Source organism: Emys orbicularis, chromosome 5 (assembly GCF_028017835.1).
Source record: "Emys orbicularis isolate rEmyOrb1 chromosome 5, rEmyOrb1.hap1, whole genome shotgun sequence".
NCBI classification, from domain to species: domain Eukaryota; kingdom Metazoa; phylum Chordata; order Testudines; family Emydidae; genus Emys; species Emys orbicularis.
In genome coordinates this window covers 97178489-97195950 of record NC_088687.1, presented here as the reverse complement: position 1 = coordinate 97195950, position 17462 = coordinate 97178489, and the positions used below count along the sequence as shown (strand labels likewise).

General features: G+C 38.8%; 1 protein-coding gene across 1 annotated transcript in view; it reads right to left on the bottom strand.

The window, feature by feature from the left end:
* Positions 1–17462, bottom strand: part of GABRG1 (gamma-aminobutyric acid type A receptor subunit gamma1) — a 74698-nt gene that overhangs the window by 53116 nt on the left and 4120 nt on the right. Inside the window, exon 2 of the mRNA XM_065404642.1 lies at positions 341–489. Within this exon, the coding sequence (XP_065260714.1) occupies positions 341–489 (149 nt within the window). The remainder of the gene's footprint in view (positions 1–340; positions 490–17462) is intronic.

Genomic DNA, 17462 nt, shown 5'->3' with positions numbered 1-17462 from the left:
AATACCTTCTTATCAGAGGTATCACATTTAAAATAGCAAAATGAAAAATGAAACCTGGAATTGCAGTAATTTGTTACCTATTTGATACTGCCTTAAAAATTAAATACTTTACATAGTACAAAAAACAGATATATACAATTTCTATTGTACTTGCTATAAAAAAGTTGAAAGTTATTTTCACACGTTCTATGTTATTTACATTCTGTTTATCTAGCTTGATATATTAATTAATGAACAGTTGACTTTTAAACAGCTACTTGCCACCATTTCATTAAAGCCCATGCAATGTCTGCATTCTCTGGTTCATATTTTCTGTTTACTATATGTGAGATGAACTTACCTCCAATATCTGGCCGAAGTTTACTGTCATAGCCTTGAAGTAAGGAGTCCAGTATGTGAGTGACATCTGCACCATGAATCTTTGGTGCAAGTACCCATGTTTTGTTCACTGTTAGATCTTCATCATCCTCATCATCTGCTTTATCAGCACTAAGCGTGGTTCAATGAAACATGAGGGAAGAGAAACAGTGAAACAAATACACACTGCATGAAGAATGAAATGATAAAAAGAGTAAATATGGCAGCCTAGTTATTATGTAGAATAAAGATTTGAACGTATTCTGGTGCCAGCACATAGTTACACCTAATTGATATATTTTATTGCTTATTTTTATGGCAGCACAGAGAACCTAGTATCTCATCCACCTGAGAAATGTGTCAAGAAGAGTGTTTGCCATTCAGAATCAATAACTCAGATCACAAATAAAGTGAAGTAGAATGAAGTCTTAACAGCAATTTTACCTTTATTTTGATTTTTTGTAAGCTTTTCCCAATTTAATTGTTGTATTTAAATCACTATGTTAATGTTTCTAAGGGGTGTTGAATCATGAGAGTAGGTGTCCCTCAGAAATCAAGACCATCACCTTAATGTCGCCAACTCTCCTAGTGCCCAGTGACATCATTCCCAAACCAAGATTTCCCATATGGTAATACTTAGTTCTAGCCTCAGAATGTTCTAAAACAGAACACATTTATTTTATTTAGTCCAGATAATGAGCAAGGATTCCTAATGTATGCATTTTTTATGACTAAATGTTCATAGTTAGGAGCTAAAAGTTGTGTCAATTTCATTAGTTTATTTGCATTTAAACATATGGCAGCAAGAGTGCTATTATTTATTTTAGTTCCAATTATTTATCAGGACATTTTATCAAGATCGAAGAAATACACAAGGAAAACAATTACATGCCCATTTATTATCTACCCTTCAATTAGATAAGAAGCAATTTATAATTTATCACTGAGTCAGAAGAAAAATGGTAGTGGCTTGAATGTGTCTATTGACCCACTCAGATGATCTCCAAAAGGGCAAAAGTTGCCTAGAAGTAATTTTCTCTCCATTTGAATCAAATGAGTGTGGACTTAAATATTTCTCCATTGCTAACATTTGCAATCCATGTTACTCATCCACGTATTTCAAGGAAATTGCTGTGGGCTTCTAATCAAACAAAGTGCATCAAACTGATAGTAGTAACTATGTAGTGTTGTTGTTGTAGCCATGTTGATCCCAAGATATTAGAGAGGCACGGTGAGTGAGGTAATACCTTTTATTGGAAGAGCTTTGTGTAAGCTCGAAAATTTGTCTCGCTTACCAACAGAAATTGGTCCATTAAAAGATATTACTGCACCCACCTTCTCTCAGCAGTAACTATGGGAGTCATACAATGTATCTTGACAAAGAGACAATGGCTACCATTAATTATAATAGAGCATATGGAACCCATAAAAGTCATAGTTACAATGCTAAGATAAGCAAAGGTATTAGGCAACAAAAAGGAATTATATTATTATCCTTGGAAGAAGTTGCACATCAATACTGTTTAAAAAAAAAATTACTGCTTTCCATTGTACTCCTAGGGTAAGATTTTTCAGAAGTGCCTAAGGATACATCTACATTGCATTTTAAAACCCATGGCAGCAAGTCTCAGAGACCTGGCCTTCAGACATGGGTTCACAGGGCTTGTGTTATGGCACTAAAAACAACAGGGTTAACCTTACAGCTTGGGCTGGAGCTCACTCTCTGAACCCCAACACCCTGCCTGAGCTTCAGAGCTAGAGCTCCAGCCCAAGCTTGAAATCTACACAGCTGTTTTTAGCATTGTGGCAGAAGCCTGTAGACCCAAGCTCTGAGAGTTGCTGCTGCAGGTTTTAAAATGTAGTGTAGACATATTCTAGTGACTAATGATCACAAGTCTCACTGAAAGTCACTTAGGTGATTTGGAAAATCCCACCTTTAGTTTTAAAAAGTTTTACTTTCCTATAGTGAATTAATGCCATTAAGATGTGTTATTATAAATGATTACAAAAGTCAATGCATATTTTTAATCATTAAGGGGGAATCTTCAAAGTTCTTAAGCCTAAATGTCTAAACTAACTTAAAAGTGTTATGCACATATAAATCAAGCCCTCTTGATTCTATTTCATCAAAATAAAATCAAAAAGAAAAAGTTCTACATGGAGAAAACTTTAAGCCTATGGAGTCAAGTATTCAAAGAAGTCGGGAAATGACACTGCAAGAATATGAATGATTAAACTTAACTCTCATCCTTTGTATAGATACCCCAAATTAGTCTTTAATCAGATGATCTCCTACAATTTCTCAAAATACATAATTAGGCTGGTTGAAAAAATTCTATCAAAACTGTTTTTTTCCCAATTGAAAATTGGGATTAAAACTAAACTATTTTTTTCACAGAAAGTGTTGGCTTTCGGACGATGATTAATGTTAGTTTGGTTTTGTCTTTCACTTTGGGAGGTGGAAAGACTTTTCTGTCTCATGTAGTGCCCCTAGAGGGAAGACTGGGCTGCTAGGGTGACATGCTGGATGTCCAGGTGGTCAGGGGGAGCCCAGCAGTGTTCTTTTCCCCTCCCTGCTACAACAACTATGGCTGCTCAGTCTGTTCCTGGGGGGTCCCATTGTAGTACATGTTGCTGCTGCAGTTGTGAGGACATGGCCTTAGAACGTTCATGGTGTTTGGCTTGCTGCCAAAATTAAGCAGGCACAAGAGGAAATTGCTATTTTCAGTGGTTTAGAATTAAGCCAAAGCTAAATGGATTTTCATGGAATGAGCAAAAGGCACCTCTCTGATTCCAGGGCTTGCCTCCTGGGAAAGATCAAAGGCCTACAGCAAACAACTGAGGTGTTAATAACTATTCAAAAAGTTGTAAGAATCTTTTATAATAGAAAGTGTTAGGCAACCTAGATACAGGGTTCACTGCCAGCTCCCCCTGTAATAGTGTGGAAATCACTTTAGTTCTTTATACTTGAAAGGCATTGCATAACACTTAACATCTTTACAGTACTGTACAGACATTATACAAATATCAGCTATTAAATATTTAAAGATTCCCATTAGTGGAATTCCATACCGAACACTAAAATGAGTATTAACAGAAGTCTTGCAACTGTACATTCATCTTTTCAGAACTACCAATTGCTATTATTTTATGTTTTGTCCCTGTTTTTACCTACTTGGTTACTCTAATCAATGCTTAAATTTAGTAAGAGTGTATGTGCTCTGTACTCTCTTTGCTTTTTTCCTTGAGGATAATGAGTAGCTAGACTGAATTTACAACAAATGTACATTGGAAGGAGACATCACTGCTGTGGAGCAAGCCTTTTCTTCTTCTTTTTTATTTAAAGGTTCCAGCCCTGCAACTGTGACTCGGTACAGACAGAACCTGCACCTACCAAAGACTCACTAAAACCAGCAGGACTCCATGGAGGTGCAGGGATCTGCCCAAGTGGAGTCACTTTAAGGATCGGGGCTTTTTCATTAAATTCTGAAGGAATAGATGAAGTGGATATGATCATGTCTCCTTTTAGTGACCTTCCCACACCAAAGTTAAGAGCCACCAACTCATAGCTAAAGGAGTTATGTCTTTAGCTCAAGGAAGGGGTATTTTTGTTCATTTTCTTGGGTGGCTATATTTTTTCTATGGCACAGAGGTGAAACTGTTGAATTAAAGGCTATAGCTTGAATATTTGGCAAGGGCAGACTTGGGATAGAAACCTTTTTATTACTGTGCCATAATAAAAATAAATTATTGATACTCATGCATATTAAAGCCACCCTTCACTCCCATCTTCTGCCACAATCCTTACCACTAGAACTTTACCCATTCCTAAAACCAGTGGAGAGAGGACAATTTTACTTTTTTATGTATATTTATTTTCTTCCAGTTTCAGTCACAAAATATTTCAGTACTTCCACTGCATGACATCTCTTTCCTCCTGTGTATTACGGGAAGTGTAAAGTAATGGAAAATAAATATGATTTGTCTCAACAAGACCACTCTCTATGAAGCCTTTGGAGAATATTTGTAGGCACTAAGATTAAGAATGAATTTGATAAGATTCTCAAACATTAAAAATTTACTGTTCCATGGCACTACACTAATTATCACCCATTATACTTCAGATGCTGAGTTTGACTTCACTATGAATTCTATTAAAATAAAAATAAATTTGAAGGAGCATAAATAAGTCTCACCATAAATAAAAAGAAATTTCATTTCTAAACAGAGGTTTTTATTACGGTAGCTATGATGATAAACTGAACAGTAACTACATATATATGGTTAACTGTAATTAGACAAAAAGTGCCCTAATTTGCTCTATACCCTCCAACTAATTAGAGACATTACCATGACTAATAAATCCCTGAGCATAAGTGACTAATGACTGAATAAGTCTTTTCAGCATCAGGCAGCATGTTCATCTTTAGACTTTAATATCATAGGTCTTTGTTCTACTTTTAATATGAGGGAAAATAATCAGATTAACTTTAAGTTGTAATTAACATCTGTCAGGTTATGCAATGAATTATAAAAAATAAAGCAGTGATATTACTCCTTCTGCCGGATGCAGCATATGTAAGGTGAGGTACCAACCAGGGATTATATGCACTCTATAAATGTAAGTGCCTAAACGCAATCAATGACCATAAAGATTAAATGTTTTAGATAAAGTGACCTTAGAGTTTTCATAAATGAATTAAATGATTAATTGTGGTTGATAAGACATTTTATTTCTGGATAATGGGAACTAATATTGCACAAGCCACAGGGGAGTGTACAGTGTTCGCTATGACTTTATGAACTTGGAGACTTTGCTTTCCTTCCTAACACAGAATAATACTTATAATAAAAAGCTATGATGAGACGTCAGTAAGGTGGTGAGAACAGGGTCAACATTTCAGGTCAACGCTCTTGTAAAAGAGCTGAAATTTGCACCTACCTTCACTATTGCTTTGAACAGAACTACTAGCATTGCACTTACCTTTAGTCAAAGCCCATTGTTAACCCCTTCGTTGCTCTGAGTAGAACCTCAGAGTTACAAATACCTTGGAAATGGAGGTTGTTTGTAACTCTGAACAAAACTTTATGGTTGTTCTTTCAAAAGTTTACAACTGAACATTGACTTAATACAGCTTTGAAACTTTACTATGCACAAGACAAATGCTGCTTTTAGCCATCTTAATTTAAATTAAACAAGCACAGAAACAGTTTCCTTACTTTGTCAAAAAAAAGTTTTTTTTTAAAAACTTTCCCCTTTTTTGTTAGTAGTTTACATTTAACAAAGTAATGTACTCTTTTTTTTTTTTTCTGCTGCCTAATTGTGTACTTCTGGTTCCAAATGAGGTGCATGGTTGACCGGTCAGTTTGTAACTCTGGTGTTGTAACTCTGAGGCTCTACTGTACTTCAGTGCCTATTAACAGTCTACTGAAGTCACTACATTGGTATTCATGACACATCCCCCATTCCACCTCCATATACCTGGGACATTTGATACTGGTTAGATATGAATGAACCAAGGACAAAGTTGAAGACATAAGGAACAGTCTGCGTGATCAACAGACACCAGAGTACTGCTACATTAAGAAGACCCAGTCTTGGTTCTGTTCCTTTGTTCTGTAGGCTGGCAGAGCCCTGATATGGCCAGAACCCAAATATATTTAACAGAACCTGGAAGTAAGTAACAGCAAGACTTGCTCCATGTGTGCTCTATCCTCCAAGGCCTTGTGTGAGTGTGAGATGTATCCACTAAATAAAAATCATTACAAGAACAAGATTCACAGGAGTAACAAATTAAGTTAACAAAATTAACAGCCCCAGTGTTCAACCCACACACTTTGTTACCCATTTATAGTCCCACTAGGTAAAACCCTTCCATGCCGCACATAAGTGAGCCAATCACATAACACAAGCTATGAAAACCTAGTTATTCCTTTTTGGGCTTCCCACTGTGTTCTGTTTAGGCCTCCTGTGTAATCTAGACTGTATTAATTAGAATTTTGTCTTCCAGTATTTTTTTCTTTTTAATTAAAAATGTGATTTTGCCTTTTTGCCTGGACAAAGTGATGATTTCCTCATCTTTTTGTTATGGCAAATAACCATCCTTTCTAATGATACAGTTTGGGATATTTTGCATAGACTTTGTCTTTATACAATAATGCTCTATTGATAAGCCTTCCAGATAAGGCTTCCAGCTGGTCAGACACCTGAACAGCCACTATCCTACTCCAGAGCATTGTACATGGTCCTATACTATAAAGAAGTTCTTTTTCAAGGCCTGCTAATGAGGCTTCAGAAATTGGATGAATTGGCCAAAGTTCACATCATCAATAGGACCTGATCCAAAGCCCATTAAGGGCAAATAAGAAACCAAAAATGGACCAACTGTGCCTTCCATGGGTTAGAGAAAGGCTGGGAGTCCTGGATATACACAAATATTATTCATCGGTAAATATGTATTATTTCATTGCAATGGGTACTTAATCCAGAGAACTCCCCACCTCTGTGGCTGCAATTGGAGAACTAACCATATTGGGGGAAGTGGGGGGGAGAGAGAGAGGCATTCTTAGAAAGTACGTTAGAGTTGATCAATCAAAGACGATAGTTTGATTCAAAAGAGGGAGCATATATATGAGGTAATCTCTATGTTGCTTTTGATGTATTACCAACCCCCGTGTTCAAAAGACATGAGGCAGACCTCCATGTTTACTACTCAGAAGGAACCCTATGCACTCTCTCCCATCCCTTGGGATGTGGGGTGGCTCCTCCTGTTCTCTACATTCCCCAACAGCCCTCTTTACTCTACCTCATGTCCCTATATTCCTCTCAATTTGCCTCCAGCTTCCTCTATTCCCTGCTCCCCACATTATCCTGCATCCCCTTATTCTGCTTTTTGTACACCACATTCCTTTGACTCCTCATAACTTCCCTTTCCCCTGCTCCCACAGTCTCATTTCCTGATGGCAGCCTGGCTTTGGAAACAATGGAAGCCGGCAGCCTCACTTTCACCTGCAAAGAATAAAAGGACATGGAGGCCATTTTGCTGAGGGCAAACGCAATCTCCCATTATTGTCAATGTGATGACAACAATTCTGGTTAAAGCCAAAACTTCATGAGCTTGAAGTCAGACATTCATGGAAACCCATTTAAAAGGAACCCCAAATATCACAAGTGTCACAATAAAGTTGCAAGAGCGGACAATAATGGTTACATATTTTATGTTACGGGGGAATATGATGAAAAGCTAGGGTTAGATTTAAATACTAATCAGTGTGTCCTTGTATATGAATAAATAAAGGCCTTAGAAGTGCTTTGAATATAACTAGCCTTTTTCTGCTCAAGACATGTAACTCCTAACAATCAGTTCTGCCACCCTTTTTCACATTGCCTCCCCAAGTGGATCCAATGATTTCAAACAAGACTGCTTGCAGACGGTCTATTCAATGTAAGAATCAGGCCCTAAGGCAGTAGAAAAATTTAAAGGAAGAGGAAGTTTGAATATACTGTTAAAATATATTGTACACAGAAATCAGAGGCACTTTTATTGAGCAGGAGGAATGGTTGAGTTTTTAGAGGATATACTAGATACAAAAAATTGTTTAACATTAAATATTAAAAACTTTGTTTCAAAATCAAAAACACTCAGCTCCCTAATAGAAACCCATTCAGTTCTCTTTCAATCATTCTGCGTAATGAAATCCTTTGCCAATTTTTTTAAGTGCCCAGGCAATCAAGCTAGCAGTATCTTAATGGGTATGCCAAGGTGATCAAGCCTCTTCTGATTCATCACAGATTAGCAATATATTGTTCAAAGGACATTAAAAAAATTCTCCCACAAATAATAAGCTCAACAATTTAAGTTTAGTCACAGCAAAATCTTCACTTGAAACAGTTTTCTTATATTTCTAGTTAAATGACCTTCAACATCTGTGATGCTTGCATAACAAAGTCTATCTGAACATAGGTAACTGAACTTTCAGTACAACCAAACTTATCTCTGGGTACTTAACAAGGACATTGTCTGTCATCTCATCCAGTAAATATTCACTGTTCCAGTTTCACTAGTTCTTTCATAAAATCTTGGTTGAATTTGTGAACGAAGTCACTCACTGAAGAATAGATTCTAAAAGATATTCCATTTAAATGATGTTCTGAGGAAATTACACATTGCTCTCTCCTGCTTTACATATATTTTTAGGTGGATACCATCTGTAATAAATTTTAAATTGACCTCTGATGGTTATTGTTGCTATTGGTTTAAGCAGCTTTAAAGCTTTAAACTGAAATTATCATTGGACCTAATGTACCAGAGCTATTCCATAACGAACGCTTCTTTTGTACCATGTATGTTCTGATTTCTCTTGAAAAGCTTTGTTCAGAAGCTGAAGTACCCAAATCAATTTAAAAGTTATTTGAAGCCTTAACAATGTTGCCCATTTTACATAACTGTCCAGAAATCAGTTGAGTTTTTCACTTAACTAACTCTATTCAGAACCACACGCATTTCTTTATGCTGATTTCAAAACTGCTCAATTTTGTGATCCCAAAACAATTTACCTTGATTGACAGAGGGATTTCAGATAGGATGCTTTTGCATACAGGGCTTTTGCAAAACCTTATTTCCAGTATTTTGGATTTACAAAGGACAACACCTAACTGTTCATGCATCCCCTTCTTTCATAATTTGAGATAAGGAATAAGATTCTCGTGTGACTAAAATAACATATGCTGATAAGTGAACAAAGAGATAACAGCTGCCTTCCCTACCCCCCCCCCCCCCACACACACACACAAACCTGAACATTGTTTGGCCAATTACATTATCAGGGTCAGCTAAGGTTAGTCTCTCACAGTCCCAGGAAGATATCAAAAAATGTAAGAAATATCTTCTCATATGGTTTCTGTGGCTTGGTTTAAAAAAAAAAATCTTCCTGGAAAAGGTTTCATCAGGAAAGACTATGCAAATGCTATCTTACTGAAGATCACACATATCTTTTGTTCCATCACAGATGACAGCAGCAATGGTTTCTCACTCTACTCCATATTCACATGTCAATTCCCGCCACTGTAATCTTGTTGAAGATGTTTCAAGTAGTTTATTTTGGAAGTAAAAACTTGTGCAGCTTGATAATTGTGACATCCACTTTTGCATTTTAGGCACACATCTACACCCATTGTGAGAAACTCACTGAAGTTGCCTGTCTCATTACCATGGGCCCTTAAAGCAAGTATTTGTCTAGCAAGGTACTTGAGAGTGCTCATTATTTTCAGCAAGGAAGCTCTTCCTTTCTCCTATTCAGATATTTTTAATGTTACCACACGAACATCAGTAGAATTCTTATTCTGATTGTGCCAAAGAACAGCTGGATATTGTAAATGTGATGGGATTTTCAATTGCAAAATCCTCTTGTAGTAAAAACCATCTCAACTTTTTCCACAAAGTACCTTCTGAAATCAGCATTCAATATATATCATGCAAACAGAAAAAAAAAATCTATCCTATCATAATGAATAAAGTAGTCATCAAAAGTATTTATACCACTAACAGACAATGAGGAGTGTGTCCAATCAAATCCTGCTTAGGAAAACTTATTTCAAGTGAATATAAGAAAAACAGAGCAATATGGATTGGCAAGTCTTCTAATGCTTCGATATCCTTCTGAAGTTCCTGATATCAACTACACATGAGTTAGGTTGAAAGGTCCTTCTGATTTTTGAAGTCCATCATTTTTCTGTTTTTTGGCCAGATCCTGCAATTAACTGAATAATTAAATGTAAACAAACTCTACACTCTAATGTGGAACTACCTACTCAAACCAAACAGGGATAAATAAGTGGAGAATCATCAGAGGACCCAAGATAAAAGGATAACCCTAGGTAATTACGTAGCCTAAGTAATTACAGTCATGAAGGGGGGAAATGGTATAGAAAAAGGATACGATATTCCATGAATGCTGAAGACATGATGTTGGAAGTATATATAGTAAAGCCTTGTGTATCTGAAATTTGTGTTGTCCAGAACAGGATCACATCTCCTGGGGGTTTCATATAAGCAAGATAAAAGTACTTGTTAATGGAGAATCTTCATCCAATGAGAGTGGTTCTAGTGAGGGCCACTAGGGATCTGTTCTTGGCCCAATGCTGTTCAGTTGCCTTACCAGTGATTTGAAAGAGAATATAAAATCATTGCTTGTAAAATTTGCATATGACACAAAAATTAGTGGACTGGCAAATAATGATGGGGGCAGATCAGTTATTAGCGATTAGCATGGATCACTTGGTAAAGTGAGGCCATTTCAGCAACATGCATTTTAATATAGCCAAATGCAAGGTCATACATCTAAGAACAAAGAATGTAGGGTACACAAAGTAGGTCACACAAGAAAACAACACTGAAAATTACTTATGCGGTCATGGTAGATAACCAGCTGAACATGAGCTCCCAGTGTAATGCTGTAGCTAAAAGGGTGAAAGAAAGCCTGGGATGCATGATCAGAGAAATATCAAGTGGGAACAGGCAGTGGCATATTATCGCCTAGGCCAACAAGGCCTAGGCCTAGGGCGGCAAATTTGCAGGGGCAGCAAATTTGCTCGCTTCCCCCCCCCCCCCCGGCCCCACCCCAACTCCGCTCCTTCCCCAAATCCCCGGCCCGCCTCCTCCCCCAGGCGCACCGCGCTTCCCTCCTTCCACCTCCCTCCCAGGCTTGCTGGTGAAAGCACTGGGAAGGAGAGAGGAGAAGCGAGTAGCGGTGTGCTCAGAGGCAGATCGGAGGTGAGCTGGGGCCGGCGGGCACAGGGAGTAACCCTTGGGGCGGGGCAGGGAACCGCTCCCCGCCCCAGCTTACCTCCGCTCCACCACCACCATCCCCTGAGCGCACCACAACTCCCCTTCTCCCCCCTCCCTCCCAGGCTTGCCGCGGGGGAGCGGAGGTGAGCTGGGGCGGGGGGGCAGCAATTTTTTCAGGGCCTGGGGTGGCAAATTTGTTAATCCGCCACTGTGAACAGGGAGGTGGTTTTACTTCTATATGTCCAGTTCTAGTGTGCCCACTTCAAGAAGGATGTTGACAAATTGGAAAGGGTCTAGAAAAAAGCTATGAGAATGATTTGACATCTGGAAAGTATGCCTTATAGTGAGATACTTAAGAAGCTCCATTTATTTACAATAGTCACTACAAGAAAAAGTAAGGAGTTACTTGATCATAGTTTACAAATACCTATTATGGGGAAAGATTTCAAACAGTAGACAGTGTGACAAAGTGGGATGTGGCTGTATCAAATTGTGAACTCTGTTTTGTATTGCAACTTCCATCTTGGTTTGTAACCTTCACAGTGACCTTTATTTTGTAGTGTTTCCTTCTATTTTAGATTATAACATCCATTTATTATTTGGCGCTTGACACCTAGTTGAACGTCTATGGCTGAGAAACCATCATAGAGCAATCTAGGATCACCAGCTTTGATGGTCTTTCAAGTACTGGCCCATCATCATGGGAATATGAACTCTCAACACAGAAACAAGACTGGAAGAAGAGGTTGGAATTTCCCAGATGGAGCACATGGGCAAAAAGCAGCAGACAGTATGTAAGGAGGGGACTTTTCGAGCAAGAGGGTCCATACATGTCCCTATGCCAGAAGACCTGGCTGTAGAGAGGGAGAAGCAGGAGGGACACTGCCTTGCCTGAAATGCTGACCAGACCTCAGACTCTCAGAAGTGATGTGAGACTAATGAGGATGGGTCTCAGTATGTTATTTTGCATAAATCTGTAACTCTTTAGTACTTTCTTGAGAGTAAATGTGAAGGTGGTTAAGAAATTCCTTTGCTAAGCTTATATTCCTTGCTTGCCTGCCACTTTGTTTCTGAAGTAGTAAATTGAGAACTTGGGAGTGCCTGCAGTGAGGAGCATCTGAGAGAGTGTATATGAGCAACTAAGGGCTCAGGTGGGTTGAGACTTTGGATCAAGGTTTAAGGCAGATGGGCTCCTGACCATATCCTAAGGAAGTGTGTCAGATGTGGAGTCGACACCTGTCACTGTATCTGAGAGACCCACAGTTAGAAACAGTGCATAGTCACTACCCAGAGTCGGGGGAATGGGGATTAGAAGCATGTGGGATCCAGTGGTCAGGTCGACTCAGAACAGACTGGAGACCATCCAGAGATGGGGACTGGGACTGGCAGTAACATATATCTCTTTAATCTAGAATAAAAAGCATAACAAGATCCAATGTCTGGAAGCTAAAGCTAGACAAGTTCAAACTAGAAATAAGGCAAAAAAAAGGTAACTAACCATTGGAACACCTTACCTAGAGACACAGTAGATTTGCTATACTTTACAGTCTTTAACTGAAGACTGGATATATTTCTGATATGCTATAGCTCAAACAGAAGTCATGGGCTTGATACAGAAACTATTGGGTGAAATTATATGGCCCATGTTATGCAGGATGTCAAACTTCACGATCATAATGGACCTTTCTTACTTTAGAAATCGATGAATAAAAACATATTTTAAAGAACCTCTTGAATTTTAAAAAATACTTGCATTCATCTCTCCCATTGCACTGATGTGAGGAAACCAAAATACAGTGCTGGATATGCTTCCCCTCTCCTTTTAGATATATTACCTGGCATTTTTGACATTTAAATTTCATCTTGCTATTTCCTGACAACATTTCTAGTCTCTCAAGGTTCTTTAGTATTATTTCAATGTCGTCACAGCTGCTAACAATTTAGGCCCTGGTCCTTCAAGTACTTACACAAATCTAACTTTACATGGGCAAATAGATTAATAGAACTCATTGGAACTACTTACATGCATAAAATTACTCATGTGCGTAAAACTTTGCAGGACCAATACTTCAGTTTTATCTTCTGACTGACTCAATGCACTGTTTATTCCAACTTACAGTCAATAATGTTAAATAAAACTAAGGTTTCAGAGTAGCAGCCGTGTTAGTCTGTATCCGCAAAAATAACAGGAGTACTTGTGGCACCTTAGAGACTAACAAATTTATTAGAGCATAAGCTTTCGTGGGCTACAACCCACTTCTTCGGATGCATATAGAGTGAATCATATATTGAGGAGATATATATACACACACATACAGAGAGCATGAACAGGTGGGAGTTGTCTTACCAACTCTGAGAGGCCAATTAAGTAAGAGAAAAAAAACTTTTGAAGTGATAATCAAGATGGCTCAGTACAGACAGTTTGATAAGAAGCAAGTGTGAAAATACTTACAAGGGGAGATAGATTCAATGTTTGTAATGGCTCAGCCATTCCCAATCCCTATTTAGCCCTGAGTTGATTGTGTCTAGTTTGCATATCAATTCCAGCTCAGCAGTCTCTCGTTGGAGTCTGTTTTTGAAGTTTTTCTGTTTTAAGATAGCCACCCGCAGGTCTGTCAAAGAATGGCCAGACAGGTTAAAGTGTTCTCCCACTGGTTTTTGAGTATTATGATTCCTGATGTCAGATTTGTGTCCATTAATTCTTTTGCGTAGAGACTGTCCGGTTTGGCCAATGTACATGGCAGAGGGGCATTGCTGGCACATGATGGCATATATCACATTGGTAGATGTGCAGGTGAACGAGCCCCTGATGGTATAGCTGATGTGATTAGGCCCTATGATGGTGTCACTTGAATAGATATGTGGACAGAGTTGGCATCGGGCTTTGTTACAAGGATAGGTTCCTGGGTCAGTGTTTTTGTTCAGTGATGTGTGGTTGCTGGTGAGTATTTGCTTTAGGTTGGGGGGTTGTCTGTAAGCGAGGACAGGTCTGTCTCCCAAGATCTGTGAGAGTAAAGGATCATCTTTCAGGATAGGTTGTAGATCTCTGATGATGCGCTGGAGAGGTTTTAGTTGGGGGCTGAAGGTGACAGCTAGTGGTGTTCTGTTATTTTCTTTGTTGGCCCTGTCTTGTAGGAGGTGACTTCTGGGTACTCGTCTGGCTCTGTCGATCTGTTTTTTCACTTCAGCAGGTGGGTATTGTAGTTTTAAGAATGCTTGATAGAGATCTTGTAGGTGCTTGTCTCTATCTGAGGGATTGGAGCAAATGCAGTTATATCTTAGAGCTTGGACACCATCATAGGGCCTAATCACATCAGCTATACCATCAGGGGCTCGTTCACCTGCACATCTACCAATGTGATATATGCCATCATGTGCCAGCAATGCCCCTCTGCCATGTACATTGGCCAAACCGGACAGTCTCTACGCAAAAGAATTAATGGACACAAATCTGACATCAGGAATCATAATACTCAAAAACCAGTGGGAGAACACTTTAACCTGTCTGGCCATTCTTTGACAGACCTGCGGGTGGCTATCTTAAAACAGAAAAACTTCAAAAACAGACTCCAACGAGAGACTGCTGAGCTGGAATTGATATGCAAACTAGACACAATCAACTCAGGGCTAAATAGGGATTGGGAATGGCTGAGCCATTACAAACATTGAATCTATCTCCCCTTGTAAGTATTTTCACACTTGCTTCTTATCAAACTGTCTGTACTGAGCCATCTTGATTATCACTTCAAAAGTTTTTTTTCTCTTACTTAATTGGCCTCTCAGAGTTGGTAAGACAACTCCCACCTGTTCATGCTCTCTGTATGTGTGTGTATATATATCTCCTCAATATATGATTCACTCTATATGCATCCGAAGAAGTGGGTTGTAGCCCACGAAAGCTTATGCTCTAATAAATTTGTTAGTCTCTAAGGTGCCACAAGTACTCCTGTTATTTTTGCAAATAAAACTAAGTTTCTGTGCCTCCTCTACACCATCCTAAGCCGGAAGCTTCCCTTCAGTGTCATAAACATTAACATAAGAATGGCCATACTGGGTCACACCAAAGGTCCATCCAGCCCAGTATCCTGTCTACCGACAGTGACCAATGTCAGGTGTCCCAGAGGGAGTGAACCTAACAGGTAATGATCAAGTGATCTCTCTCCTGCCATCCATCTCCACCCTCTGACAAACAGGCTAGGGACACAATTCCTTACCCATCCTGGCTAATAGCCATTAATGGAATTAACCTCCATGAATTTATCTAGTTCTCCTTTAAACCCTGTTATAGTCCCAGCCTTCACAACCTCCTCAGGCAAGGAGTTCCACAGGTTGACTGTGCGCTGTGTGAAGAAGAACTTCCTTTTATTTGTTTTAAAACTCCTGCCCATTAATTTCATTTGGTGGTCCCTAGTTCTTATATTATGGGAACAAGTAAATAACTTTTCCTTATTCACTTTCGCCACATCACTCATGATTTTATATACCTCTATCATATCCCCTCTTAGACTCCTCTTTTCCAAGCTGAAAAGTCCTAGTCTCTTTAATCTCTCCTCATATGGGACCCGTTCCAAACCCCTAATCATTTTAGTTGCCCTTCTTTGAACCTTTTCTAATGCCAGTATATCTGTTTTGAGATGAGGAGACCACATCTCTACGCAGTATTCAAGATGTGGGCATACCATGGATTTATATAAGGGCAATAAGATATTCTCCGTCTTATTCTCTATCCCTTTTTTAATGATTCCTAACATCCTGTTTGCTTTTTTGACTGCCGCTGCACACTGCATGGACGTCTTCAGAGAACTATCCACGATGACTCCAAGATCTCTTTCCTGATTAGTTGTAGCTAAATTAGCCCCCATCATATTGTATGTATAGTTGGGGTTATTTTTTCCAATGTGCATTACTTTACATTTATCCACATTAAATTTTATTTGCCATTTTGTTGCCCAATCACTTAGTTTTGTGAGATCTCTTTGAAGTTCTTCACAGTCTGCTTTGGTCTTAACTATCTTGAGCAGTTTAGTATCACCTGCAAACTTTGCCACCTCACTGTTTACCCCTTTCTCCAGATCATTTATGAATAAATTGAATAGGATTGGTCCTAGGACTGATCCTTGGGGAACACCACTAGTTACCCCTCTCCATTCTGAACATTTACCATTTATTCATACCCTTTGTTCCCTGTCTTTTAACCAGTTCTCAATCCATGAAGGGATCTTCCCTCCTATCCCATGGCAACTTAATTTACGTAAGAGCCTTTGGTGAGGGACCTTGTCAAAGGCTTTCTGGAAATCTAAGTACACTATGTCCACTGGATCCCCCATGTCCACATGTTTGTTTATCCCTTCAAAGAACTCTAATAGATTAGTAAGACATGATTTCCCGTTACAGAAATCATGTTGACTTTTGCCCATTGCTATTTATTATCACCACTCCTCTCTGCTACTGATAACTGACATGCCAACATGGTTATTCTATTAAGGTAGGGGTCGGCAACCTTTCAGAAGTGGTGTGCGAGTCTTCATTTATTCACTCTAATTTAAGGTTTCACGTGCCAGTAATACATTTTAACTTTTTTAGAAGGTCTCTTTCTATAAGTCTATAATATATAACTAAACTATTGTTGTCTGTAAAGTAACTGAGGTTTTTAAAATGTTTAAGAAGCTTCACTTAAAATTAAATTAAAATGCAAAGCCCCCCGGACCAGTGGCCAGGACCTGGGCAGTGTGAGTGCCACTGAAAATCAGCTCGCGTGCCGCCTTCGGCAGGCGTGCCATAGATTGCCTACCCCTGTGTTAAGGCATACTCACAACTCAATGGCTTAAATGCAGTTAGCTGGTTGTTTATACTTTGTAATTAAAAAAAAATAAAACAAACAATGATTTTTGTAGGTGATGCCACAGAAATGGGGAGGAGTTAGATATGATTTAAGTTCAATTGACATTGCTTTGCCGAGTTTGTGCTGAGATAATACATCTGTACATAATGGTGTTGAGTCATAATGACTGGTCACCCAGATGGTAGTACAGTGTCAAGGTACCCAAACTCTTCGGGTTTGAATAGCATTGCCTATAGTTTAGTTTCTTGAATTCACAGAAACCACGTATTCTGTTATACACAAGAAATTATAACTTCACTGTGGGTTCAAGCAGAAACTGAGGTGCCAATTCTGCAAGTTACACTGCAGAGATAGACCCCTGCATCCATATGGAGACTGACTAAAGACAATGGGAGCCTGCCTGGATAGTTCTTTTTGCAGGATTTCTGCCTGAATGGGTAATGGAGAACCTCTTATTCAAATACAGGTATATGTCA